General features: G+C 46.3%; 1 protein-coding gene across 4 annotated transcripts in view; it reads left to right on the forward strand.

The window, feature by feature from the left end:
* The window catches only part of LOC137056352 (poly(ADP-ribose) glycohydrolase), a 38060-nt gene that overhangs the window by 2891 nt on the left and 9133 nt on the right, over nt 1–26036 (forward strand). For all 4 annotated transcript variants that reach the window (XM_067430404.1, XM_067430406.1, XM_067430405.1 and 1 more), the window contains exons 4-14: nt 76–204; nt 343–414; nt 4010–4081; nt 10794–10886; nt 13062–13216; nt 19045–19124; nt 19260–19320; nt 19844–19919; nt 20212–20359; nt 25545–25623; nt 25709–25817. In XM_067430404.1, coding sequence (XP_067286505.1) covers nt 76–204; nt 343–414; nt 4010–4081; nt 10794–10886; nt 13062–13216; nt 19045–19124; nt 19260–19320; nt 19844–19919; nt 20212–20359; nt 25545–25623; nt 25709–25817 — 1074 coding nt within the window. The remainder of the gene's footprint in view (nt 1–75; nt 205–342; nt 415–4009; nt 4082–10793; nt 10887–13061; nt 13217–19044; nt 19125–19259; nt 19321–19843; nt 19920–20211; nt 20360–25544; nt 25624–25708; nt 25818–26036) is intronic.

Consider the following 26036-nt stretch of genomic DNA (forward strand, 5'->3'; position numbering starts at 1 on the left):
GAGAGTGTGTGTGTGTGTGTGAGAGAGAGAGAGTGTGTGTGTAACTCCAGGTTTAAGGCTTGTGTTGTTTCACAGACTGACCTGTTGGATCCTGGGAAGGTCCCAGAGCCGTTTCCGTCTCCAGAAAGACGCAGAGATCGCTGGGACAACACACACGTCAAACTGCCCTGCTCACAACACAACCTGTTCCCTGGGGACAACACGGTCAGACACACACACACACACATACGTCAAACTGCCCTGCTCACAACACAACTCCTCTCACACACACACACACACACACACACACACACATACAGACACACACACACGATAATGATGTTGTTGGTTTGGTATCTCCAGACTGTCCAGAGCCGATGGGATTTGATCAGCCGAGCCCTGAGTGTCCGGTTCCAGTCGTCTCATGATGTGCAGGTGAGGCTGACCGACCCCACAGACACACACACACACACACACACACACACACACACACACACAGACAGGGCTCTACATAGCATTAGTGCCTGCACATTACTGCAGTCGACTGTGGAAAGAGATTTAGGCGCACCACTGCGAGTGACCCGCCCGATTCTCATGAAAATATGTTTAATACAATCGGAATAAAAACTACAAATCCCAAAGTGCATCAACACTGAGGGCTGCGTTTCCTACAGCAGTCATCTGCTTTCCTTCAGCTGAGCGAGTGCAAACGCCAGCGATGGACTACAGACAGACACAGAGTGTCATTTACGGACTACAGACAGACACAGAGTGTCATTTACGGACTACAGACAGACACAGAGTGTCATTTACGGACTACAGACAGACAGAGAGTGTTATTTACGGACTACAGACAGACAGAGAGTGTTATTTACGGACTACAGACAGACAGAGAGTGTCATTTACGGACTACAGACAGACAGAGAGTGTTATTTACGGACTACAGACAGACAGAGAGTGTCATTTACGGACTACAGACAGACAGAGAGTGTCATTTACGGCCTACAGACAGACAGAGAGTGTTATTTACGGACTACAGACAGACAGAGAGTGTCATTTACGGACTACAGACAGATACATAGTGTCATTTACGGACTACAGACAGACAGAGAGTGTCATTTACGGACTACAGACAGACAGAGAGTGTTATTTACGGACTACAGACAGACAGAGAGTGTCATTTACGGACTACAGACAGACACATAGTGTCATTTACGGACTACAGACAGACAGAGAGTGTCATTTACGGACTACAGACAGACAGAGAGTGTCATTTACGGACTACAGACAGACAGAGAGTGTCATTTACGGACTACAGACAGACAGAGAGTGTCATTTACGGACTACAGACAGACACAGAGTGTCATTTACGGACTACAGACAGACACAGAGTGTCATTTACGGACTACAGACAGACACAGAGTGTCATTTACGGACTACAGACAGACACAGAGTGTCATTTATGGACTACAGACGGACAGAGAGTGTCATTTACGGACTACAGACAGACAGAGAGTGTTATTTACGGACTACAGACAGACAGAGAGTGTCATTTACGGACTACAGACAGACAGAGAGTGTCATTTACGGACTACAGACAGACAGAGAGTGTCATTTACGGCCTACAGACAGACAGAGAGTGTCATTTACGGACTACAGACAGACAGAGAGTGTTATTTACGGACTACAGACAGACACAGAGTGTTATTTACGGACTACAGACAGACACAGAGTGTCATTTATGGACTACAGACAGACAGAGAGTGTTATTTACGGACTACAGACAGACAGAGAGTGTCATTTACGGACTACAGACAGACAGAGAGTGTCATTTATGGACTACAGACAGACAGAGAGTGTCATTTACGGACTACAGACAGACAGAGAGTGTCATTTATGGACTACAGACAGACAGAGAGTGTTATTTACGGACTACAGACAGACACAGAGTGTTATTTACGGACTACAGACAGACACAGAGTGTCATTTATGGACTACAGACAGACAGAGAGTGTTATTTACGGACTACAGACAGACAGAGAGTGTCATTTACGGACTACAGACAGACAGAGAGTGTCATTTATGGACTACAGACAGACAGAGAGTGTCATTTACGGACTACAGACAGACAGAGAGTGTTGATAAAGTGAAGCGGGTGTGAAGAGGCAGCCATGATGATCTGCAGCCACATCTAAGTTACCTGGAAATAACACACTTGTGTTGTCATAAACTCAGATATTAACGGGGGCAAAAATGCCACCAAAAGAATTAATTAATAAATTAATAATAATTTTTAAAAGCCCTTGAGTTCTTGATTTGAATGAATCGCACGTGTTGCTTAAAGCGGCGGTTCCGTGTTTTTCTAGGCTCGGTTGTGTTTATGGGGCGCAGTATATCATGTCTTAACACTTCTTCTTTTTTATCGCTGTATTTTTCATCTATCCTCCCTTTATCCCACACCGCTGTCTGTGCTTTGAGCGGCTCGTCTGCTTCCTGCTTCTCTGAAGCCCCTCCCACTGATAAACCCAATGGTCTTAGATTGGTCAGATGGCCAAATGTAGTTTCCTGTATTTTGATTGGCTGAAGTGCCAAGCACAGGTTAAGGCCACGCCCCTTCCCATTATGGGCAGAAGTCACATCTGCGGAGACTAGCGAGGGTTTATGATGTCACCAACCCAGGAAGAAGCTCGTTGTAGTCCAAACCGGCCATTTTTGTAGGCAATAAACTGCCGTCACTTTAAAAGACAATATCTCCGTTTGCAGTGAACGTTCAGCGCTGTAACTTTGCAGAGACTGTTAATGCTCAAACAGCGACATTACACACTAACTAAAGTTACACAAGTCACATCACAGCAACATTACACACTAACTAAAGTTACACAAGTCACATCACAGCAACATTACACACTAACTAAAGTTACACAAGTCACATCACAGCGACATCACACACTAACTAAAGTCAAATCACATGCAAACACCCCTTTAAAAAATTACTATATGTAATGTTCCCCCAAACTGTAGTATATAGTGCTGTGTACTTATACTGATGTTAAATAGTGCCCGCTTTGAGGCGGAGTGATCTGAGGCTGTTGCCATGGCTGCTATTAAAAGAGTAAAGTTTGCTCTGTGCCACATTATAAATGACCACAAACAGAAACTACTACCCAAACCGGGTTTTTGGCTCATCTTGAGTCACTATGGTACACATTTAATAAGTGTTTATATTCCCGCTGCGGATTAGCACAGTCCCTGCGCGACTCGCCATAGACACAAACAGAGAGAAGTAGATCCGGCTAATGTTCTTCTGCAAGAAAGACGCATGCGGTTCTGTTTATGAAAGGAACACGCCGCCGTTTTTTAGAAATAGGGCTTATTCAACTTCTTTCCTGCATTTAGATATGCGGGAAATGCATTTCTGTCTCAGTGCGTTGTTTTAGTTTGGCAGGGTCGCCGCTAGCTTAGCTTAGCATAATGAATGGAATCCTATGTTGCCAGATAGCATGTCCCGAGTAAAAGTGATCCAAAAAAACAACAACACCCGCCTAATTACTTCTTGTGGCCTGCGTATTCACAACGCGTACAAATAGCGATGCAGATTAAGACTGGGCGATTTATAGGCAGATATTTATATATTGACTTCGGACATGCTAGCTGGCAACATAGGATTCCATTCATTATGCTAAGCTAGCGTCATGTCACTCTAGTCCTTCTGTGTGTGTGTGTGTGTGTGTGTGTGTGAGAGAGAGAGAGAGAGAGAGAGAGAGAGAGTGTGTGTGTGTGTGTGTGTGTCTCATTTGGAAGAATGATTCATATCGTTTTACTCATATGTTTAAGATGAAAAAAGGGTTAACCAGAACACACACACATATATATATATAATTACAGTGAATCATTATGAGTGTCTTGACCTGGTGAAGAATACAGTGCTAAATAAACGCGTTAGATGCTGTAGTTGTGGTTTGGTCCAGCAGATGGCAGCAGAACTCAGAGAATAATGAGCAAACCTGTTTATAAATGTGCTTCTCTTTAGGACGCCATACTGAAGTATAACACAGGCCAAGCCAAGGGGTGGGACTTCACAGCTCTACACTCATACTGTAAGGTAAGAGACACACACACACACACACACACACACACACACACACACACACACACACACACTGAAGTATAACACAGGCCAAGCCAAGGGGTGGGACTTCACAGCTCTACACTCATACTGTAAGGTAAGAGACACACACACACATACACACACACACACACACACACACACACTGAAGTATAACACAGGCCAAGCCAAGGGGTGGGACTTCACAGCTCTACACTCATACTGTAAGGTAAGACACACACACACACACACACACGCACGCACACACACACACACACGCACGCACACACACACACACACACACACACACACACACACACACACACACACACTGAAGTATAACACAGGCCAAGCCAAGGGGTGGGACTTCACAGCTCTACACTCATACTGTAAGGTAAGACACACACACACACACACACACACACACACACACACACACACACACACACACATTGAAGTATAACACAGGCCAAGCCAAGGGGTGGGACTTCACAGCTCTACACTCATACTGTAAGGTAAGAGACACACACACACACACACACACACACACTTAATATCACTAAATATGTGGATCTCGTTATTGATTTGATGTTATTTATGGTACGCATTGTCATAAAACACTTTGTTTTCCTTTGAGTTGTTACAACCCATCAATCAATACTTTAATTAATTAACCCCGAGAGCGATGCAGAAGTACTGTAGAGGAGGAGCAGGAAGTGCAGATGATCGTCACACACACACACACACACACACAGGTCAGTGTTATTAATCTCTGTATCGGCTCCTCTGATTGGCCTCTCCAGCGTTCATCAGGAGGAGTGAGATTAACATCAGCTGGTTATAGCCGATCCTGAAGTGGCGTAAGCTGCAGTTCCCCCGCTGGCCACTAGAGCGGCTCCAGAAGCAGCAGAAGCTCACTGAGCTCATGTTAAAATGCCCAACTTTACAGCAGAAAAACACACGTCAGGTTTTGGTCTGTACGGCTAATTTAGCCCTTCATGACAACTGTGAGAGAGTGAATTCATTTATTTATAACTCATTTGTTTATATTATATAAAACCTTAAAGTTCTGCATAATTAAAGGGTTAGTTCAGCCAATAATGAAATGTCTGTCATTAACTCCTCCCCCTAATGTCGCTCCACACCCGTAAGACCTCCGTTCATCTTCACACACAGTTTAAGATATTTTATATTTAGTCCGAGAGCGTATGCGAGGGTATTGATTCATGATTCGGATCGGCAATGTCTTGTGATTTCAGCAGTTTGACTCGCGATCCGAATCATGAATCGATTCGCTGATTCATAACGGTTTGAATCTTTATTTGAGGATTGAACACAAACGCGGAAGAGAAGCCAATGCTGAATAAAGTCGTAGTTTTTGTTATTTTTGGACCCAAATGTATTTTGGATGCTTCAAGAGACTCTAATTAACCCACTGATGTCTCATATGGACTACTGTGATGATGTTTTTATTCCCTTTCTGGACATGGACAGTATAGTGTGCATACACTTGCATACGCTCTCGGACTAAATATAAAATATCTTAAACTGTGTGTGAAGATGAGCGGAGGTCTGACGGGTGTGGAGCGACATTAGGGAGAGGAGTTAATGACAGACATTTCATTATTGGGTGAACTAACCCTTTAAGGGCGTGGTTACTTTGAGTGACAGGTGGATAGCCATTTGTCTGCTGTCTGTTAGTCATTGCCTCCTCTAAGCTCCGCCCACATCACCTCAGCCCCACCCACATCACCTCAGCCCCGCCCATGCCCCGCCTCTTTGCCCACTGTCAGTTATCCGCCCAGCTCGTCTCTACTTGACGCTTCAGAGCGCTATTGGTCACCGACACTACAGCCATATTGTTTTAACCAGTTTATGGTTATATCTCGTTATGAATGTTTATAAAGCGTTTCCACTAACTCTCTCCCTGGACATCACTGATAGTAACTGATCACCTCATAACGCACAGTATATTATTACTGATCGTATTCTCCAAAGCTTGTGATGTTTTTTAATTGGCAGTTTTGTGCTGCTCAGCGTCTCTGACCTTTAGAGCTGAAGCGCTCCGCTTCCTCCTGATTGGCTTTGACATGTAGATGTGGGCGGTCATATGCTAATGAGCCGTGATGTCAGTGTTGTGATGTCTTCAGTAAATTAGGCTGTTTTCAGAGCGCAGTGAACTTTATCTCAGATCTGAGACGTGTGGCCCAGAGCTGAAGGTAGAGCCGCTGTCAGTGATAAATACCACACGCTATTCCCTCGCTGAGCACACACACACACACACACACACACACTGCTCCTAAACCTACCCATCTCAGGAAACATTCTGCATTTGTACTTTCTCATAAAAACTCCTCCTGTGTGATTTATAAGCCTTTTGTAAAGTGGGGCCATGGTGTCCTCATATTTCACCCTCTCCTGTAATACCTGTGTCATACCCATGGCATTATACACATTTGTGTCCTCATATGTCACAGAAACATGCACACACACACACACACACACACACACACTGACACTTGACTGAGCTGACGGACAGCAGATGGTTAGCCCTAACTTCAGCCGGGGTCAGCTAACAGCTCCGTCTCTTCCCTGAGATGAGCGAGTGTGAGGACGTATGTGTGTGTGATTGGCAGGCTCAGATTGTGTGTTTTCTTGCGTTACTCATGTTCATTTCTGCAGATTGAGCAGCGCTACGCTAGCTCTACGGTGTGATGTTAGCAGAATAAAGCAGCGGATGCTTTGTGCTATGATGATTTATTCACCGGTCAGAAAGCCTCAGCTGGGCTCTCGCCGTCTCTGGTTTTATGAGCTGTTATTGATGACCTTTATGAGCTGTTATTGATGACCTTTATGACTGTTATTGATGACCTTCAGACGGTCAGAGCTGGGCTTACAGGACGGCCTCATCTGCATCTGCTCTGCTTTAATCAGAGGAGAAGACTTTAGATTGATCGCTCTGACAGCCTGTAAACAAGAGCGGAGGAACTATCATCTGTGATAGACTGACGGTGTGTGTGTGTGTGTGTGTGTGTGTGTGTGTGTGTGTGTGTGTGTGCTGATTGGAGAGTGTGTAGAGAGACAGAGCTGGATTTTTACGGCCGTTTGTTTTCCTGTCGTGTGATGGTTCGACAGCTTTTGAAGAGAGAGAGAAAGAGTTTGTGTGTGTGTGTGTGTGTGTGTGTGTGTGAGAGAGAGAGAGATATTGTGTGTGTGCCCTTGTTTATATTACATTGTGGGGACCAAATGTCCCCATAAGGAAAGTAAAACCTGAAATCACCAGCCAGCGGTCCCCACTTTTCAAAAGGCTTATAAATCACACAGGATGAGATTTTTTTAGAAAGTAAAAATGCAGAATGTGTCCTGTGACGGGCAGGTTTAGGGGCAGTGTGTGTGTGTGTGTGTGTGTGTTTACGTTTGTTTTCCTGTTGTGTGATGGTTCGACAGCTTTGAAGAGCGTCTGCATTTCTTCTGCTCGTTAGTGTCAAAGCTCTGAAGGCCCGTCTTGATGAAATGAACTTCTGCTTGTCATGGTTCGTCTGTAAATTAGAATAAAAATGCAGATGTGTGTGTTAGTGTCTACAGAGCAGGAAAACTCTCACCGTCTCAGGATTGACACCCAGCTGGAGTTGAGTCAACAGAACCAGAACTGACCAACCCAGGCCCGATCTCCCGCTCACACACGGGCAGAGCGTTTGTCTGCTCTGATTACTGAATGCTGTCTCACATGAACACCTACAAACCCGATTACAAAACGTTGGGACATTGTAGAAATTGTGAATAAAAACTGAATGCAATGATGTGGGAGTTTTAAATGTCAATATTTTATTCAGAATACATCATAGATGACATATCAAATGATTACACTGAGAAAATGTACCATTTTAAGGGAAAAATAAGTTGATTTTAAATTTCATGTCATCAACACATCTCATAGAGTTGTGCCGTGGCCGTGTTTCCCGCTGTGTGTCATCCCCTCTTCTGTTTATATCAGTCTGCAAACGTCTGGGACTGAGGAGACGAGCTGCTCATGTTTAGGAATAGGAATGTTGTCCCATTCTTGTCTAATACAGGCTTCTAGCTGCTCAACTGTCTCAGGTCTTCTTTATCGCATCTTCCTCTTTATGATGCGCCAAATGTTTTCTAATGGTGAGAGATCTGGACTGCAGGCTGGCCATTTCAGTGCCGGATCCTTCTTCTGCGCAGCTATGATGCTGTAATTGATGCAGTGTGTGCTCTGGCATTGTCATGTTGGAGAATGCAAGGTCTTCCCTGAAAGAGACGCCGTCTGGATGGAGCAGATGTTGCTCTAGAACTTAGATAGACCTTACAGCATTGATGGCCTTTCCAGATGTGTAAGCTGCCCATGCCACACACACTCATGAACCCCAGACCATCTTTAGTCCGGATGACATGGCGTCCCAGTTTTCCAAAAAGAACGTCACATGTTGATTCGTCTGACCCCAGAACAGTTTTCCACTTTGCCACAGTCCATTTTAAATGAGCCTTGGCCCAGAGGAGACGCCTGCGCTTCTGGATCATGTTTAGATATGGCTTCTTCTTTGACCTATAGAGTTTTAGCCGGCGACGGCGAATGGCGCGGTGGATTGTGTTCACCAATGTTTTCTGGAAGTATTCCTGAGCCCATGTTGTGATGTCCATTACAGTAGCATTCCTGTGTGTGATGCAGTGCCGTCTAAGGGCTGAAGATCACCGCCATCCAGTTTGGTTTTGACTGTGTAGCTCTCATGAAATCCAAAATGAGCCGATATTTGACACAACATTTCAAAATGTCTCACTTTCAATATCTGATATGTCATCTATATTCTATTGTTGATAAAATATACGTTTATGAGATTTGTAAATTATTGCATTCCTTGTATTGGTGTTTCAACTTTTTTTGTGGAATTGGGTTACACTCGACTATGAAACGGCACTTTTGCACATCGTTTGGCTTCCAAGAGGAGATGAATGCAATCCTTGAGCATTCTGAACATGTCTGTTGGTTAGCTCCATGAAACACTAGCGCAACCCTAGCTCAACACTAGTTCAACACTAGCTCATCCCTAGCTCAACATTAGCTCAACACTAGCTCAACACTAGCTCAACACTTGCTCAACACTAGCTCAACCCTAGCTCAACACTAGCTCAACACTAGTTCAACACTAGCTCATCCCTAGCTCAACACTTGCTCAACCCTAGCTCAACACTAGCTCAACACTTGCTCAACACTAGCTCAACCCTAGCTCAACACTAGCTCAACACTTGCTCAACACTAGCTCAACCCTAGCTCAACACTAGTTCAACCCTAGCTCAACACTAGCTCAACACTTGCTCAACCCTAGCTCAACACTTGCTCAACCCTAGCTCAACACTAGCTCAACACTTGCTCAACACTAGCTCAACCCTAGCTCAACCCTAGCTCAACACTAGCTCAACACTTGCTCAACACTAGCTCAACCCTAGTTCAACACTAGTTCAACCCTAGCTCAACACTAGCTCAACCCTAGCTCAACCCTAGCTCAACACTAGCTCAACACTAGCTCAACACTAGCTCAACACTAGCTCAACCCTAGCTCAACCCTAGCTCAACACTTGCTCAACCCTAGCTCAACCCTAGCTCATCCCTAGCTCAACACTAGCTCAACACTAGTTCAACACTAGCTCATCCCTAGCTCAACACTTGCTCAACCCTAGCTCAACCCTAGCTCAACCCTAGCTCAACCCTAGCTCAACACTAGTTCAACACTAGCTCAACACTAGCTCAACACTAGCTCAACCCTAGCTCAACACTAGCTCAACACTAGCTCAACACTAGCTCAACACTTGCTCAACCCTAGCTCAACCCTAGCTCAACCCTAGCTCAACCCTAGCTCAACCCTAGCTCAACCCTAGCTCAACACTAGCTCAACACTAGCTCAACCCTAGCTCAACACTAGCTCAACCCTAGCTCATCCCTAGCTCAACACTAGCTCAACCCTAGCTCATCCCTAGCTCAACACTAGCTCAACCCTAGCTCAACCCTAGCTCAACACTAGCTCAACCCTAGCTCAACCCTAGCTCAACCCTAGCTCATCCCTAGCTCAACACTTGCTCAACCCTAGCTCAACCCTAGCTCAACACTAGCTCAACACTAGCTCAACCCTTGCTCAACCCTAGCTCAACCCTAGCTCAACACTAGCTCAACACTAGCTCAACCCTAGCTCAACCCTAGCTCAACCCTAGCTCAACACTAGCTCAGCCCTAGCTCATCCCTAGCTCAACCCTAGCTCAACACTAGCTCAACACTAGCTCAACCCTAGCTCAACCCCAGCTCAACCCCAGCTCAACACTAGCTCAACACTAGCTCAACCCTAGCTCAACCCTTGCTCAACCCTAGCTCAACCCTTGCTCAACCCCAGCTCAACCCCAGCTCAACACTAGCTCAACACTAGCTCAACCCTAGCTCAACCCTAGCTCAACCCTAGCTCAACCCTAGCTCAACCCTAGCTCAACACTAGCTCAACACTAGCTCAACACTAGCTCAGCCCTAGCTCAGCCCTAGCTCAGCCCTAGCTCAGCCCTAGCTCAGCCCTAGCTCAGCCCTAGCTCAACACTAGCTCAGCCCTAGCTAGCTCTACACTAATGTGTGTGTGTGTGTGTGTGTGTGTGTGTGTGTGTGTGTGTGTGTGTGTGTGTGTGTGTGTGCTAACTCTGTGTGTGTTTCTAGGCTCTGGAGGAATCTGAAGCGGAGCAAATGTTCGGAAAGCTGCTTCCAGCGATGGCACAGCTGGCATTGAGAGCGCCAAGTCTGATCACACAGGTACCAGAACCACGAGCTCCACACACAGAACCATGAGCTCCACACACAGAACCACGAGCTCCACACACAGAACCACGAGCTCCACACACAGAACCACGAGCTCCACACACAGAACCACGAGCTCCACACACAGAACCATGAGCTCCACACACAGAACCATGAGCTCCACACACAGAACCATGAGCTCCACACACAGAACCATGAGCTCCACACACAGAACCATGAGCTCCACACACAGAACCATGAGCTCCACACACAGAACCATGAGCTCCACACACAGAACCATGAGCTCCACACACAGAACCACGAGCTCCACACACAGAACCATGAGCTCCACACACAGAACCATGAGCTCCTCACACAGAACCAGGAGCTCCACACACAGAACCATGAGCTCCACACACAAAACCATGAGCTCCACACACAGAACCACGAGCTCCACACACAGAACCATGAGCTCCACACACAGAACCATGAGCTCCACACACAGAACCACGAGCTCCACACACAGAACCATGAGCTCCACACACAGAACCATGAGCTCCACACACAGAACCACGAGCTCCACACACAGAACCACGAGCTCCACACACAGAACCACGAGCTCCACACACAGAACCACGAGCTCCACACACAGAACCATGAGCTCCACACACAGAACCATGAGCTCCACACACAGAACCATGAGCTCCACACACAGAACCACGAGCTCCACACACAGAACCATGAGCTCCACACACAGAACCATGAGCTCCACACACAGAACCACGAGCTCCACACACAGAACCTCGAGCTCCACACACAGAACCACGAACTCCACACACAGAACCACGAGCTCCACACACAGAACCTCGAGCTCCACACACAGAACCACGAGCTCCACACACAGAACCACGAGCTCCACACACAGAACCATGAGCTCCACACACAGAACCATGAGCTCCACACACAGAACCATGAGCTCCACACACAGAACCATGAGCTCCACACACAGAACCATGAGCTCCACACACAGAACCATGAGCTCCACACACAGAACCACGAGCTCCACACACAGAACCATGAGCTCCACACACAGAACCATGAGCTCCACACAGAACCATGAGCTCCACACACAGAACCTCGAGCTCCACACACAGAACCATGAGCTCCACACACAGAACCATGAGCTCCACACACAGAACCATGAGCTCCACACACAGAACCACGAGCTCTTCCTCATATCTCACATGGATCGATGTTGCACACGTGTAAACACAACTGCACCAGATCTGATTGATTTCATATCGGTTTTGTGCCACTTCCAAATGTAATTTTAAATCAGATGCATATTGATCTACTGTCCGCCCACTGATCCTCCACTTAACAGTCGTGTGTGTGTGTGTGTGTGTGTGTGTGAGTGAGAGGAGTTGTGTTAATGATGTGTGTGTGTGTGTGTCTAAGGAGTTGTGTTAATGATGTTGTGTGTGAGGAGTTGTGTTAATGATGTGTGTGTGTGTGTGTGTGTGTGAGGAGTTGTGTTAATGACGTGTGTGTGTGAGGAGTTGTGTTAATGGTGTGTGTGTGTGTGTGTGTGTGTGTGTGTGTGTCTAAGGAGTTGTGTTAATGACGTGTCTGTGTGTGTGTGTGTGTGTGAGGAGTTGTGTTAATGACGTGTGTGTGAGGAGTTGTGTTAATGACGTGTGTGTGTGAGGAGTTGTGTTAATGGTGTGTGTGTGTGTGTGTGTGTGAGGAGTTGTGTTAATGACGTGTGTGTGTGTGTGTGTGTGAGGAGTTGTGTTAATGATGTGTTTGTGTGTGTGTGGGTGTGTGTGTCTAAGGAGTTGTGTTAATGATGTGTGTATGTGTGTGTGTGTGAGGAGTTGTGTTAATGACGTGTGTGTGAGGAGTTGTGTTAATGACGTGTGTGTGTGAGGAGTTGTGTTAATGGTGTGTGTGTGTGTGTGTGTGTCTAAGGAGTTGTGTTAATGACGTGTGTGTGTGTGTGTGTGTGTCTAAGGAGTTGTGTTAATGATGTGTGTGTGTGTGTGTGTGTGTGTGTGTGTGTGTGTGTGTGTGTGTGTGTGTGAGGAGTTGTGTGAATGGTGTGTGTGTGTGTGTGTGTGTGTGTGTGTGTGTGAGGAGTTGTGTGAGGAGTTGTGTTAATGATGTGTGTGTGTGTGTGTGTGTGTGTAGCCGATCCCGCTGCTGAGGGCTCAGTGCTGTAGCTCCATCACCCTGTCTCAGGAGCAGGTCTCGAGTCTGCTGGCCAACGCCTTCTTCTGCACCTTCCCTCGACGCAACTCTCGCAAGACGGAGTTCAACAACTATCCTGACATCAACTTCAGCAGGTGCGGCCTTCACTGACCTCTGACCCTTCACTGACCTCTGACCCGACGAGACGAGAGACTAACCAATGACTGATAGACCGATTTAAACCCGGCCATTGTTTAACGCGTGTGTGTTCTGACCACAGATATGTATACGTAGATACCTCATTAGCGACTGTTTCTATGGGTCGCTATACATTAGCCGTCCGCCTTTTTAGAACGATCAAAGCCGGTCGCGAACGCGCCATTCAAATGAGCCGTCCGTTGGGCATTCAAACGTGACCCTGCACGCGCAAGCTATGGTTGACGGGTCAGGAGCAGTGCATATGGAGAGCGGGAGCCGCGCGCGCCCGAAGCCCGTCCGGTGGGCATTCTGGCAGCGCTCCTCTCGCTGATCACTCGCACCTGAAACGTGTTTTACAAATACAGACTATAATATCGTCCATTCTCAATCAATCAATCAATCAATCAATCAATCATCTTTATTTCTATCGCTCTTCTCCAGTGCCGATTGTGTCAGAGCAGCTTCAGTGTTAAACAGGACAATACTGCAGCAGAATTAGATTCGGCTGTACAGTCGTTCTGGAGTAAACAGTGATGTTATCAGCTTATTTTAATTTATCATAGAGAGACAATGTTGGCAGATCAGTATTATAGTTTATAGAATTAAATAAGACCTCATTCATAAACTTTATTTGTATAATTAGTTGAATAACTTTAATCATAATTTTAGTGTCCCCAACTGAGCAAGCCAAGCCAAAGGCGACAGTGGCCGTTCTGCCGCATTACCGGCGTTCTCCTGCGAGATGTGCTTTGATTTATGACGGCCAGCATATCTGCTGCAATGCCCCGTTCCCAAACACAGGCGTATAATGTGCTGTATAAGATGTTCACCTGATAAACTTAACATTAAAGTTAAGATGCGCTTAGTTTAATCATTTAAACCGGCTTTGGAAGTTTGTGCAACATCTTCTGGCAGTGATGTGTTTTCGTGTATTTTATTATTTATTTGACAGCGCTGGATGTAGTGCGGTGATTGTGAAACTCTGGAACACTGCACTGCATGATGTTACGGTGACATCGGTGATCTTATGTTAATCAGGCCAAGTTGAGAAAGAACTAAAAACAGACACCAGACCCGCTGACAGAAATATGATCGGTTCCTCTTCTTTAAATACTCTTCCATTTAGTTTGATTTAAACACTTTCAAAGGGCCAATGTTTGTTTCCACATTTTCCAGTTCTTGAATACTGGGAATTGAAATTCAAAAACCATGAAGCCCGTTACTAACAAATGTTACGTGTTTTTGTGTCGATCCAAACATTATAATCGCTAAACTAGCACAAACGTCTCACCTGAGAAAGGATTTCTTCGGGAAGTTAAATCGCGCCGGCACAGCATCTGAAGTGTTGACGTGTGCTGGACATGTCCCCTATATGAGTATATAGAGCCGGACATGTCCCCTATATGAGTACAGAGAGCCGGACATGTCCCCTATATGAGTATAGAGAGCCGGACATGTCCCCTATATGAGTATAGAGAGCAGGACATGTCCACTATATGAGTACAGAGAGCCGGACATGTCCCCTATATGAGTACAGAGAGCCGGACATGTCCCCTATATGAGTATAGAGAGCCGGACATGTCCCCTATATGAGTACAGAGAGCCGGACATGTCCACTATATGAGTATAGAGAGCCGGACATGTCCCCTATATGAGTACAGAGATCCGGACATGTCCCCTATATGAGTATAGAGAGCCGGACATGTCCACTATATGAGTACAGAGAGCCGGACATGTCCCCTATATGAGTATATAGAGCCGGACATGTCCACTATATGAGTATATAGAGCCGGACATGTCCACTATATGAGTACAGAGAGCCGGACATGTCCACTATATGAGTACAGAGAGCCGGACATGTCCCCTATATGAGTACAGAGAGCCGGACATGTCCCCTATATGAGTACAGAGAGCAGGACATGTCCACTATATGAGTACAGAGAGCAGGACATGTCCACTATATGAGTACAGAGAGCCGGACATGTCCCCTATATGAGTATATAGAGCCGGACATGTCCACTATATGAGTATATAGAGCCGGACATGTCCACTATATGAGTATATAGAGCCGGACATGTCCACTATATGAGTATATAGAGCCGGACATGTCCACTATATGAGTATAGAGAGCCGGACATGTCCACTATATGAGTATATAGAGCCGGACATGTCCACTATATGAGTATATAGAGCCGGACATGTCCACTATATGAGTATAGAGAGCCGGACATGTCCCCTATATGAGTATAGAGAGCCGGACATGTCCACTATATGAGTACAGAGAGCCGGACATGTCCCCTATATGAGTATATAGAGCCGGACATGTCCACTATATGAGTATATAGAGCCGGACATGTCCACTATATGAGTATATAGAGCCGGACATGTCCACTATATGAGTATATAGAGCCGGACATGTCCACTATATGAGTACAGAGAGCTGGACATGTCCCCTATATGAGTACAGAGAGCCGGACATGTCCCCTATATGAGTATATAGAGCCGGACATGTCCGCTATATGAGTATAGAGAGCAGGACATGTCCGCTATATGAGTATAGAGAGCCGGACATGTCCCCTATATGAGTACAGAGAGCCGGACATGTCCCCTATATGAGTATAGAGAGCCGGACATGTCCCCTATATGAGTACAGAGAGCCGGACATGTCCACTATATGAGTACAGAGAGCCGGACATGTCCCCTATATGAGTATATAGAGCCGGACATGTCCACTATATGAGTATATAGAGCCGGACATGTCCACTATATGAGTATATAGAGCCGGACATGTCCACTATATGAGTACAGAGAGCTGGACATGTCCCCTATATGAGTACAGAGAGCCGGACATGTCCCCTATATGAGTATATAGAGCCGGACATGTCCGCTATATGAGTATAGAGAGCAGGACATGTCCCCTATATGAGTACAGAGAGCCGGACATGTCCCCTATATGAGTATAGAGAGCCGGACATGTCCACTATATGAGTATAGAGAGCCGGACATGTCCGCTATATGAGTATAGAGAGCCGGACATGTCCGCTATATGAGTATAGAGAGCCGGACATGTCCGCTATATGAGTATATAGAGCCGGACATGTCCCCTATATGAGTATAGAGAGCCGGACATGTCCCCTATATGAGTATAGAGAGCCGGACATGTCCCCTATATGAGTATAGAGAGCCGGACATGTCCCCTATATGAGTATAGAGAGCCGGACATGTCCACTATATGAGTATAGAGAGCCGGACATGTCCCCTATATGAGTATAGAGAGCCGGACATGTCCACTATATGAGTATAGAGAGCCGGACATGTCCACTATATGAGTATAGAGAGCCGTACATGTCCGCTATATGAGTATAGAGAGCCGGACATGTCCCCTATATGAGTATATAGAGCCGGACATGTCCACTATATGAGTATAGAGAGCCGGACATGTCCCCTATATGAGTATATAGAGCCGGACATGTCCACTATATGAGTATAGAGAGCCGGACATGTCCCCTATATGAGTATATAGAGCCGGACATGTCCACTATATGAGTATAGAGAGCCGGACATGTCCCCTATATGAGTATATAGAGCCGGACATGTCCACTATATGAGTATAGAGAGCCGGACATGTCCACTATATGAGTATAGAGAGCCGGACATGTCCACTATATGAGTATAGAGAGCCGGACATGTCCACTATATGAGTATATAGAGCCGGACATGTCCACTATATGAGTATAGAGAGCCGGACATGTCCACTATATGAGTATAGAGAGCCGGACATGTCCCCTATATGAGTATATAGAGCCGGACATGTCCACTATATGAGTATAGAGAGCCGGACATGTCCCCTATATGAGTATAGAGAGCCGGACATGTCCACTATATGAGTATAGAGAGCCGGACATGTCCGCTATATGAGTATATAGAGCCGGACATGTACCCTATATGAGTATAGAGAGCCGGACATGTCCCCTATATGAGTATATAGAGCCGGACATGTCCCCTATATGAGTATAGAGAGCCGGACATGTCCCCTATATGAGTATAGAGAGCCGGACATGTCCCCTATATGAGTATAGAGAGCCGGACATGTCCCCTATATGAGTATAGAGAGCCGGACATGTCCCGTATATGAGTATAGCGAGCCGGACATGTCCCCTATATGAGTATAGAGAGCCGGACATGTCCCCTATATGAGTATAGAGAGCCGGACATGTCCCCTATATGAGTATAGAGAGCCGGACATGTCCCCTATATGAGTATAGAGAGCCGGACATGTCCCCTATATGAGTATAGAGAGCCGGACATGTCCCCTATATGAGTATAGAGAGCCGGACATGTCCCCTATATGAGTACAGAGAGCCGGACATGTCCACTATATGAGTACAGAGAGCCGGACATGTCCCCTATATGAGTATAGAGAGCTGGACATGTCCCCTATATGAGTATAGAGAGCCGGACATGTCCACTATATGAGTACAGAGAGCTGGACATGTCCACTATATGAGTATAGAGAGCCGGACATGTCCGCTATATGAGTATAGAGAGCCGGACATGTCCCCTATATGAGTATAGAGAGCCGGACATGTCCCCTATATGAGTATAGAGAGCCGGACATGTCCCCTATATGAGTATAGAGAGCCGGACATGTCCCCTATATGAGTATAGAGAGCCGGACATGTCCCCTATATGAGTATATAGAGCCGGACATGTCCCCTATATGAGTATAGAGAGCCGGACATGTCCGCTATATGAGTATAGAGAGCCGGACATGTCCCCTATATGAGTAAAGAGACCGGACATGTCCCCTATATGAGTATAGAGAGCCGGACATGTCCCCTATATGAGTATAGAGAGCCGGACATGTCCACTATATGAGTACAGAGAGCTGGACATGTCCACTATATGAGTATAGAGAGCCGGACATGTCCGCTATATGAGTATAGAGAGCCGGACATGTCCGCTATATGAGTACAGAGAGCTGGACATGTCCACTATATGAGTATAGAGAGCCGGACATGTCCCCTATATGAGTATAGAGAGCCGGACATGTCCACTATATGAGTACAGAGAGCTGGACATGTCCGCTATATGAGTATAGAGAGCCGGACATGTCCCCTATATGAGTACAGAGAGCTGGACATGTCCACTATATGAGTACAGAGAGCTGGACATGTCCCCTATATGAGTACAGAGAGCCGGACATGTCCCCTATATGAGTATAGAGAGCCGGACATGTCCACTATATGAGTACAGAGAGCTGGACATGTCCGCTATATGAGTATAGAGAGCCGGACATGTCCCCTATATGAGTACAGAGAGCTGGACATGTCCACTATATGAGTATAGAGAGCTGGACATGTCCACTATATGAGTACAGAGAGCCGGACATGTCCACTATATGAGTACAGAGAGCTGGACATGTCCACTATATGAGTATAGAGAGCCGGACATGTCCGCTATATGAGTATAGAGAGCCGGACATGTCCTTACTTATGCAACTTTGTAGCTGACACATTTATTTCTTAGTTGTAGTATTAGTTCTTACTTAGCTAAAAATATACATTATTTCTGATTATGGCGTAGCCCTCTGCCCACCCAATTAGGCTAGTAAAGTAATGATTAAAATGTACGTCATTAGCGTGTCTTTAAATGCATCGCACATCGACTTTGACTGTCATTGTGGATATGCATATGAATTTATAGGCGCAGGCTTTAGTGTTCTAGAGTGTGTTTTTGTGCGTGTGTGTGTGTGTGTGTGTGTGTGTGTGTGTGTGTTCTGCAGGTTGTTTGAAGGTTCGTCTCCGAGCAAACAGGAGAAGCTCAAAACCCTCCTGTGCTACTTCAGGCGGATCACGCAACGCAGTGAGTATGGCTTTGTGTGACACACACGTTGTTCCCTCACGGCTGTCGGCTAATTCTGTGTGTGTGTGTGTGTGTGTGTGTGTGTGTGTGTGTGTGTGTGTGTGTGTGTGTGTGTGTGTGTGTTGTTCCTCCGAGGGCCCACTGGTCTCATAACGTTCCAGAGGCAGTGTCTGCAGCTTCTGCCCTCGTGGGCGTGGTGAGAATTTCACACTCAACACTGTTGATGATGTACCTGTGTGTATGTGTGTGTGTGTGTGAGGAGTTGCGTTGATGTTCGTGTGTGTGTGTGTGAGGAGTTGCATTGATGTTCGTGTGTGTGTGTGTGTGTGTGTGTGTGTGTGTGTGAGGAGTTGTCTTGATGTCCGTGTGAGTTGTGTTGATGATGTGTGTGTGTGTGTGTGTGTGTGTGTGTGTGTGTGTGTGAGTTGTGTTGATGTCCGTGTGTGTGTTTGTGTGAGTTGTGTTAATGATGTCCGTGTGTGTGTGTGTGAGTTGTGTTGATGATGTCCGTGTGTGTGTGTGTGAGTTGTGTTAATGATGTCCGTGTGTGTGTGTGTGTGTGTGTGTGTGTGTGTGTGTGAGTTGTGTTGATGATGTCTGTGTGTGTGTGTTTGTGTGAGTTGTGTTAATGATGTCCGTGTGTGTGTGTGTGTGTGTGTGTGAGTTGTGTTGATGATGTCCCTATGGGGCCTCTAAACTCTCGATCTCATGTGCTTCAGCTCAGAGAAGCCGTTCAGCAAACTTCACATCAGCTGTGAAGGAACCATAGAAGAGCAAGGCTACGGCATGCTGCAGGTGACACACACACACACACACACACACACACACACACACACACACACACACACACACGCCCAGGTCAAAGTTACGCCTCAATAAGACCTCATAATTCAAAGACAAACTAAATTAAACACTTTAACCCCATTACTGTAATTCAGAAAATAAATTATTATTTTAACGTTAAATCATTATTTTCTTTTAAATTCTGTTGTGAAATATGACCTGGACATGTTGTCATGTGTGTCTGTGTGTGTTGATGTCCGTGTGTGTGTGTGTGTGTGTGTGTGTGTGTGTGTGCGTGCTGCAGGTGGACTTTGCCAACAGGTTTGTTGGGGGTGGAGTGACCGGTTCTGGTCTGGTTCAGGAGGAAATCCGGTTCCTGATAAACCCGGAGCTCATCGCCGCTCGGCTGTTCACTGAAGCGCTGGAGGACAACGAGTGTCTGATCATCACAGGTAGAACACACACACACACTCACTCAAGGACACGCTGAGGTTCCTGTGGAGTGTGTGTGCAGACTGTAATCAGCCCTGCTGAGATTCAATCACTGTCTGTGTCTGATTGCTGTCTGTCACTACACACACACACACACACACACACACACACACACACACACTTCAAATATATATATACACACTCACACACACACGCACTGGAACAGAATAAACCCAGACACACACTTCAGGGAAGTGCGCAGAGATCGACCGGGCCTGTTTGATTATCCTCTTCATCTGATCAGTATTCCTGGCTCAGATGTCCGTCATCTCGTCTCCATGGAGTCACCTTCAGGCCCCGCCTCCGTCACCTCGTCTCCATGGAGTCACCTTCAGGCTCCGCCTCCCCGTCCCGCCACTTACAGCTCTTAACTTTATTACAGTCCGGCAGAATTAATTACGGCTCTAAGAGCCGACTGGAGTCGCTCGGCTAATGCACCGGGCCACGACATCTCCTTTATTACAGCCCCCCCCCCCTCTCCCCGTGGATCTCTCTCTCCCCCCCCGTATCTCTCTCTCTCTCTCTTTCTCTCTCCCCATATCTCTCTCTCTCTTCTCCCTGTACTTCTCTCTCTCTCTCTCTCTCTCTCTCTCTCCATATCTCTCTCTCTCTTCTCCCTGTATCTCTCTCTCTCTCTCTCTTCTCCCTGTATCTCTCTCTCTCTCTCTCTCTCTCTCTGTAAATCATATTCCCCGCTCAGCTCTTCGACATTGATGGGTAAAATGGGTCTTCTTGTGGCTGTACAGAAATTTGCCAAAGTGGGTTAGCTAATTGAATTGCCTTTGATTGTGGAGCGTCTGCCGCTGTCTTGGTGGCATTAGTGAGATATGGAAATAAGTGACTCACCGATATGAATCTCCAGCCAGGAAACCACACCAATGTCCCACTCACTGTGCAGAAAACATCAATACTGCTGCTTTACTCCTGTGTGAGAGAGACAAGAGTAGGGTAAAGAGATGAGAGAGACGAGAGTAGGGTAAAGAGACGAGAGTAGGGTAAAGTGACGAGAGTAGGGTAAAGAGACGAGAGTAGGGTAAAGAGATGAGAGAGACGAGAGTAGGGTAAAGAGACCAGAGAGACGAGAGTAGGGTAAAGAGACCAGAGAGACGAGAGTAGGGTAAAGAGACGAGAGTAGGGTAAAGAGACCAGAGAGACGAGAGTAGGGTAAAGAGGCGAAAGTAGGGTGAAGAGACCAGAGAGACCAGAGTAGGGTAAAGAGACGAGAGTAGGGTAAAGAGACCAGAGAGACGAGAGTAGGGTAAAGAGGCGAAAGTAGGGTGAAGAGACCAGAGAGACCAGAGTAGGGTAAAGAGACGAGAGTAGGGTAAAGAGACCAGAGAGACGAGAGTAGGGTAAAGAGGCGAAAGTAGGGTGAAGAGACCAGAGAGACGAGAGTAGGGTAAAGAGACGAGAGTAGGGTAAAGAGACAAGAAAGATGAGAGTAGGGTAAAGAGACCAGAGAGACGAGAGTAGGGTAAAGAGACGAGAGTAGGGTAAAGAGACCAGAGAGACCAGAGTAGGGTAAAGAGACAAGAAAGATGAGAGTAGGGTAAAGAGACCAGAGAGACGAGAGTAGGGTAAAGAGACCAGAGAGACCAGAGTAGGGTAAAGAGACGAGAGTAGGGTAAAGAGACGAGAGTAGGGTAAAGAGACGAGAAAGATGAGAGTAGGGTAAAGAGACCAGAGAGACCAGAGTAGGGTAAAGAGACCAGAGAGACCAGAGTAGGGTAAAAAGACGAGAGTAGGGTAAAGAGACCAGAGAGACCAGAGTAGGGTAAAGAGACGAGAGTAGGGTAAAGAGACCAGAGAGACCAGAGTAGGGTAAAGAGACGAGAGTAGGGTAAAGAGACGAGAAAGATGAGAGTAGGGTAAAGAGACCAGAGAGACCAGAGTAGGGTAAAGAGACCAGAGTAGGGTAAAAAGACGAGAGTAGGGTAAAGAGACAAGAAAGATGAGAGTAGGGTAAAGAGACGAGAAAGATGAGAGTAGGGTAAAGAGACGAGAGTAGGGTAAAGAGACGATAGTGGGGTAAAGAGACGAGAGTAGGGTAAAGAGACAAGAAAGATAAGAGTAGGGTAAAGAGACGAGAGTAGGGTAAAGAGACGAGAAAGATGAGAGTAGGGTAAAGAGACGAGAGTAGGGTAAAGAGACGAGAGTAGGGTAAAGAGATGAGAGACGAGAGTAGGGTAAAGAGACGAGAAAGACGAGAGTAGGGTAAAGAGACGAGAGAGACGAGAATAGGGTAAAGAGACGAGAGTAGGGTAAAGAGACGAGAGTAGGGTAAAGAGACGGGAGAGACGAGAGTAGGGTAAAGAGACGAGAGAGACGAGAGTAGGGTAAAGAGACGAGAGTAGGGTAAAGAGACGAGAGAGAGACGAGAGTAGGGTAAAGAGACGAGAGAGACGAAAGTAGGGTAAAGAGACGAGAGAGACGAGAGTAGGGTAAAGAGACGGGAGAGACGAGAGTAGGGTAAAGAGACGAGAGAGACGAAAGTAGGGTAAAGAGACGAGAGAGACGAGAGTAGGGTAAAGAGACGAGAGAGAGACGAGAGTAGGGTAAAGAGACGAGAGAGACGAAAGTAGGGTAAAGAGACGAGAGAGACGAGAGTAGGGTAAAGAGACGAGAGTAGGGTAAAGAGACGAGAGTAGGGTAAAGAGACGAGAGTAGGGTAAAGAGACGAGAGTAGGGTAAAGAGACGGGAGAGACGAGAGTAGGGTAAAGAGACGAGAGAGACGAAAGTAGGGTAAAGAGACGAGAGAGACGAGAGTAGGGTAAAGAGACGAGAGTAGGGTAAAGAGACGAGAGAGAGACGAGAGTAGGGTAAAGAGATGAGAGAGACGAGAGAGATGAGAGAGACGAGAGAGACACGAGAGACGAGAGTAGGGTAAAGAGGCGAGAGAGACACGAGAGACGAGAGTAGGGTAAAGAGACGAGAGAGACAAGAGTAGGGTAAAGAGACGAGAGAGTCGAGAGTAGGGTAAAGAGACGAGAGAGACGAGAGTAGGGTAAAGAGACGAGAGAGATGAGAGAGACGAGAGTAGGGTAAAGAGATGAGAGAGACGAGAGTAGGGTAAAGAGACGAGAGAGACGAGAGTAGGGTAAAGAGACGAGAGAGTCGAGAGTAGGGTAAAGAGACGAGAGAGACGAGAGTAGGGTAAAGAGACGAGAGAGACGAGAGAGATGAGAGAGACGAGAGTAGGGTAAAGAGACGAGAGAGACGAGAGTAGGGTAAAGAGACGAGAGAGACGAGAGAGATGAGAGAGACGAGAGTAGGGTAAAGAGACGAGAGAGACGAGAGTAGGGTAAAGAGACGAGAGAGTCGAGAGTAGGGTAAAGAGACGAGAGAGTCGAGAGTAGGGTAAAGAGACGAGAGAGACGAGAGTAGGGTAAAGAGACGAGAGAGACGAGAGTAGGGTAAAGAGACGAGAGAGATGAGAGAGACGAGAGTAGGGTAAAGAGACGAGAGAGTCGAGAGTAGGGTAAAGAGACGAGAGAGACGAGAGTAGGGTAAAGAGACGAGAGAGATGAGAGTAGGGTAAAGAGACGAGAGACTAGAGAGACGAGAGTAGGGTAAAGAGACTAGAGAGACGAGAGAGACGAGAGTAGGGTAAAGAGACGAGAGAGACGAGAGTAGGGTAAAGAGACAAAGAGATACGAGAGTAGGGTAAAGAGACGAGAGAGACGAGAGTAGGGTAAAGAGACGAGAGATACGAGAGTAGGGTAAAGAGACGAGATAGATGAGAGTAGGGTAAAGAGACGAGAGAGACGAGAGTAGGGTAAAGAGACGAGAAAGATGAGAGTAGGGTAAAAAGACGAGAGAGACGAGAGTAGGGTAAAGAGACGAGAGAAACGAGAGTAGGGTAAAGAGACGAGAGAGACGAGAGTAGGGTAAAGAGACCAGAGAGACCAGAGTAGGGTAAAGAGACGAGAGAGACGAGAGTAGGGTAAAGAGACGAGATAGATGAGAGTAGGGTAAAGAGACGAGAGAGACGAGAGTAGGGTAAAGAGACGAGAAAGATGAGAGTAGGGTAAAAAGACGAGAGAGACGAGAGTAGGGTAAAGAGACGAGAGAAACGAGAGTAGGGTAAAGAGACGAGAGTAAAGGAGACAAGATTAAAGGAGACGAGTGAGACAAGAGTAAAGGAGACAAACGAGACAAAGGAGACGAGAGAGACGAGAGTAGGGTAGAGAGATGAGAGACACTAACAGCCTTCGCTTTGGATCTCTGAATCTCCTGAATGTGATTTGAACTGTTTTAATGGCAGGCGTCGCTGAATAAACGCCAGTGTTCGAGACAAAGCCTGACATTAAGCCTGAGAGGACAGTGTTCTCCAGGGCCGATGCTCCGCACAGATGAGATTCATCCTGTGACCTTTAAACCGTTTCTCCAGCATCGTTTACTAAAGACCCTTCAGAGGTCAGGAAGAGAGACGCTGCACCGAATAAAGCACACTCTCGTCTTCTGAAGGTCACACCAGGAGGAATTCTTCCCAGCAGGAATGCGTTGATCTCATTTCCTTCCCAATAAAGACAATGAGCTTATCTGCGGTTCGGGTCGATAGCTGAGGATCTTCTGATTGGATTTGGACTCTCCGTGGCCTCGGCCCTCCACTGTGTGTTCTGACTGACTGACTGACTGACTGACTGAGAGTCTGTCTGTCTGTCTGTCTGTGTGTGTGCAGACATTACACTCTAGTATTCAAAGGCTCTGTCTGTGTGATGACTGGTTTCCTATCTGCCGCTTTATTCAGTCCAGATCCCCCCAAAAAATTCAAAAAAAAATTCAAAAGTCAAAAAAAAAAAAAAAAAATATATATATATATATATAATATAATATAATATAATATAATATAATATAATATAATATAATATAATATGTGTGTATTATATTATAATATTATTATTTTCCCCTCCCTATTCTATTTTTGCTACTCTGAGTACTATCCAAATCTTTGTATTTAGACCATTTTTTTGCGTTTCTTCATGACAGATCAAGTTGCAAGTGGCTTTGGATAAAAGTGTCGGCTAAATGCATAAATGTAAATTTAGATTGTTTCAAAGTGAACGGATAAACAGGAGAATAGGTGTGTCAGATAAAGGTCATGCTGAGGTCATACAGCTGAAGTTGAGTTTATCTGTTAACAGGAACGGAGCAGTTCAGCCGATACTCGGGATACTCACACACCTACCGATGGGATGGTAACCACGACGACCAGACGCCGAGGTGATGCTGACGGCATTGGTCAGGTGTAGGTGTGTGTTCTCAGGGATGCTGATGTGAGTGTGTGTGTGTGTGTGTGTGCGTGCAGGGACGAGTGGCAGCGCAGGGTCACCGAGATCGTGGCCATCGACGCTCTGCATTACCGGAACTTCCTGCTGCAGTTTCACCCTGACAACATGACCAGAGAACTCAACAAGGTCAGAAACATGAGAGATCCATCATTCATACATCATCATCATACATCATCATCATACATACATCATACAACATCATCATACATACATCATACAACATCATCATACATACATCATACATACATCATACAACATCATCATACATACATCATACATCATCTCATACATACATCACCATAATACATCATCACCATCATACTTTATCACCATCATACTTCATCA

Source organism: Pseudorasbora parva, chromosome 21 (assembly GCF_024679245.1).
Source record: "Pseudorasbora parva isolate DD20220531a chromosome 21, ASM2467924v1, whole genome shotgun sequence".
Lineage (NCBI taxonomy): Eukaryota > Metazoa > Chordata > Actinopteri > Cypriniformes > Gobionidae > Pseudorasbora > Pseudorasbora parva.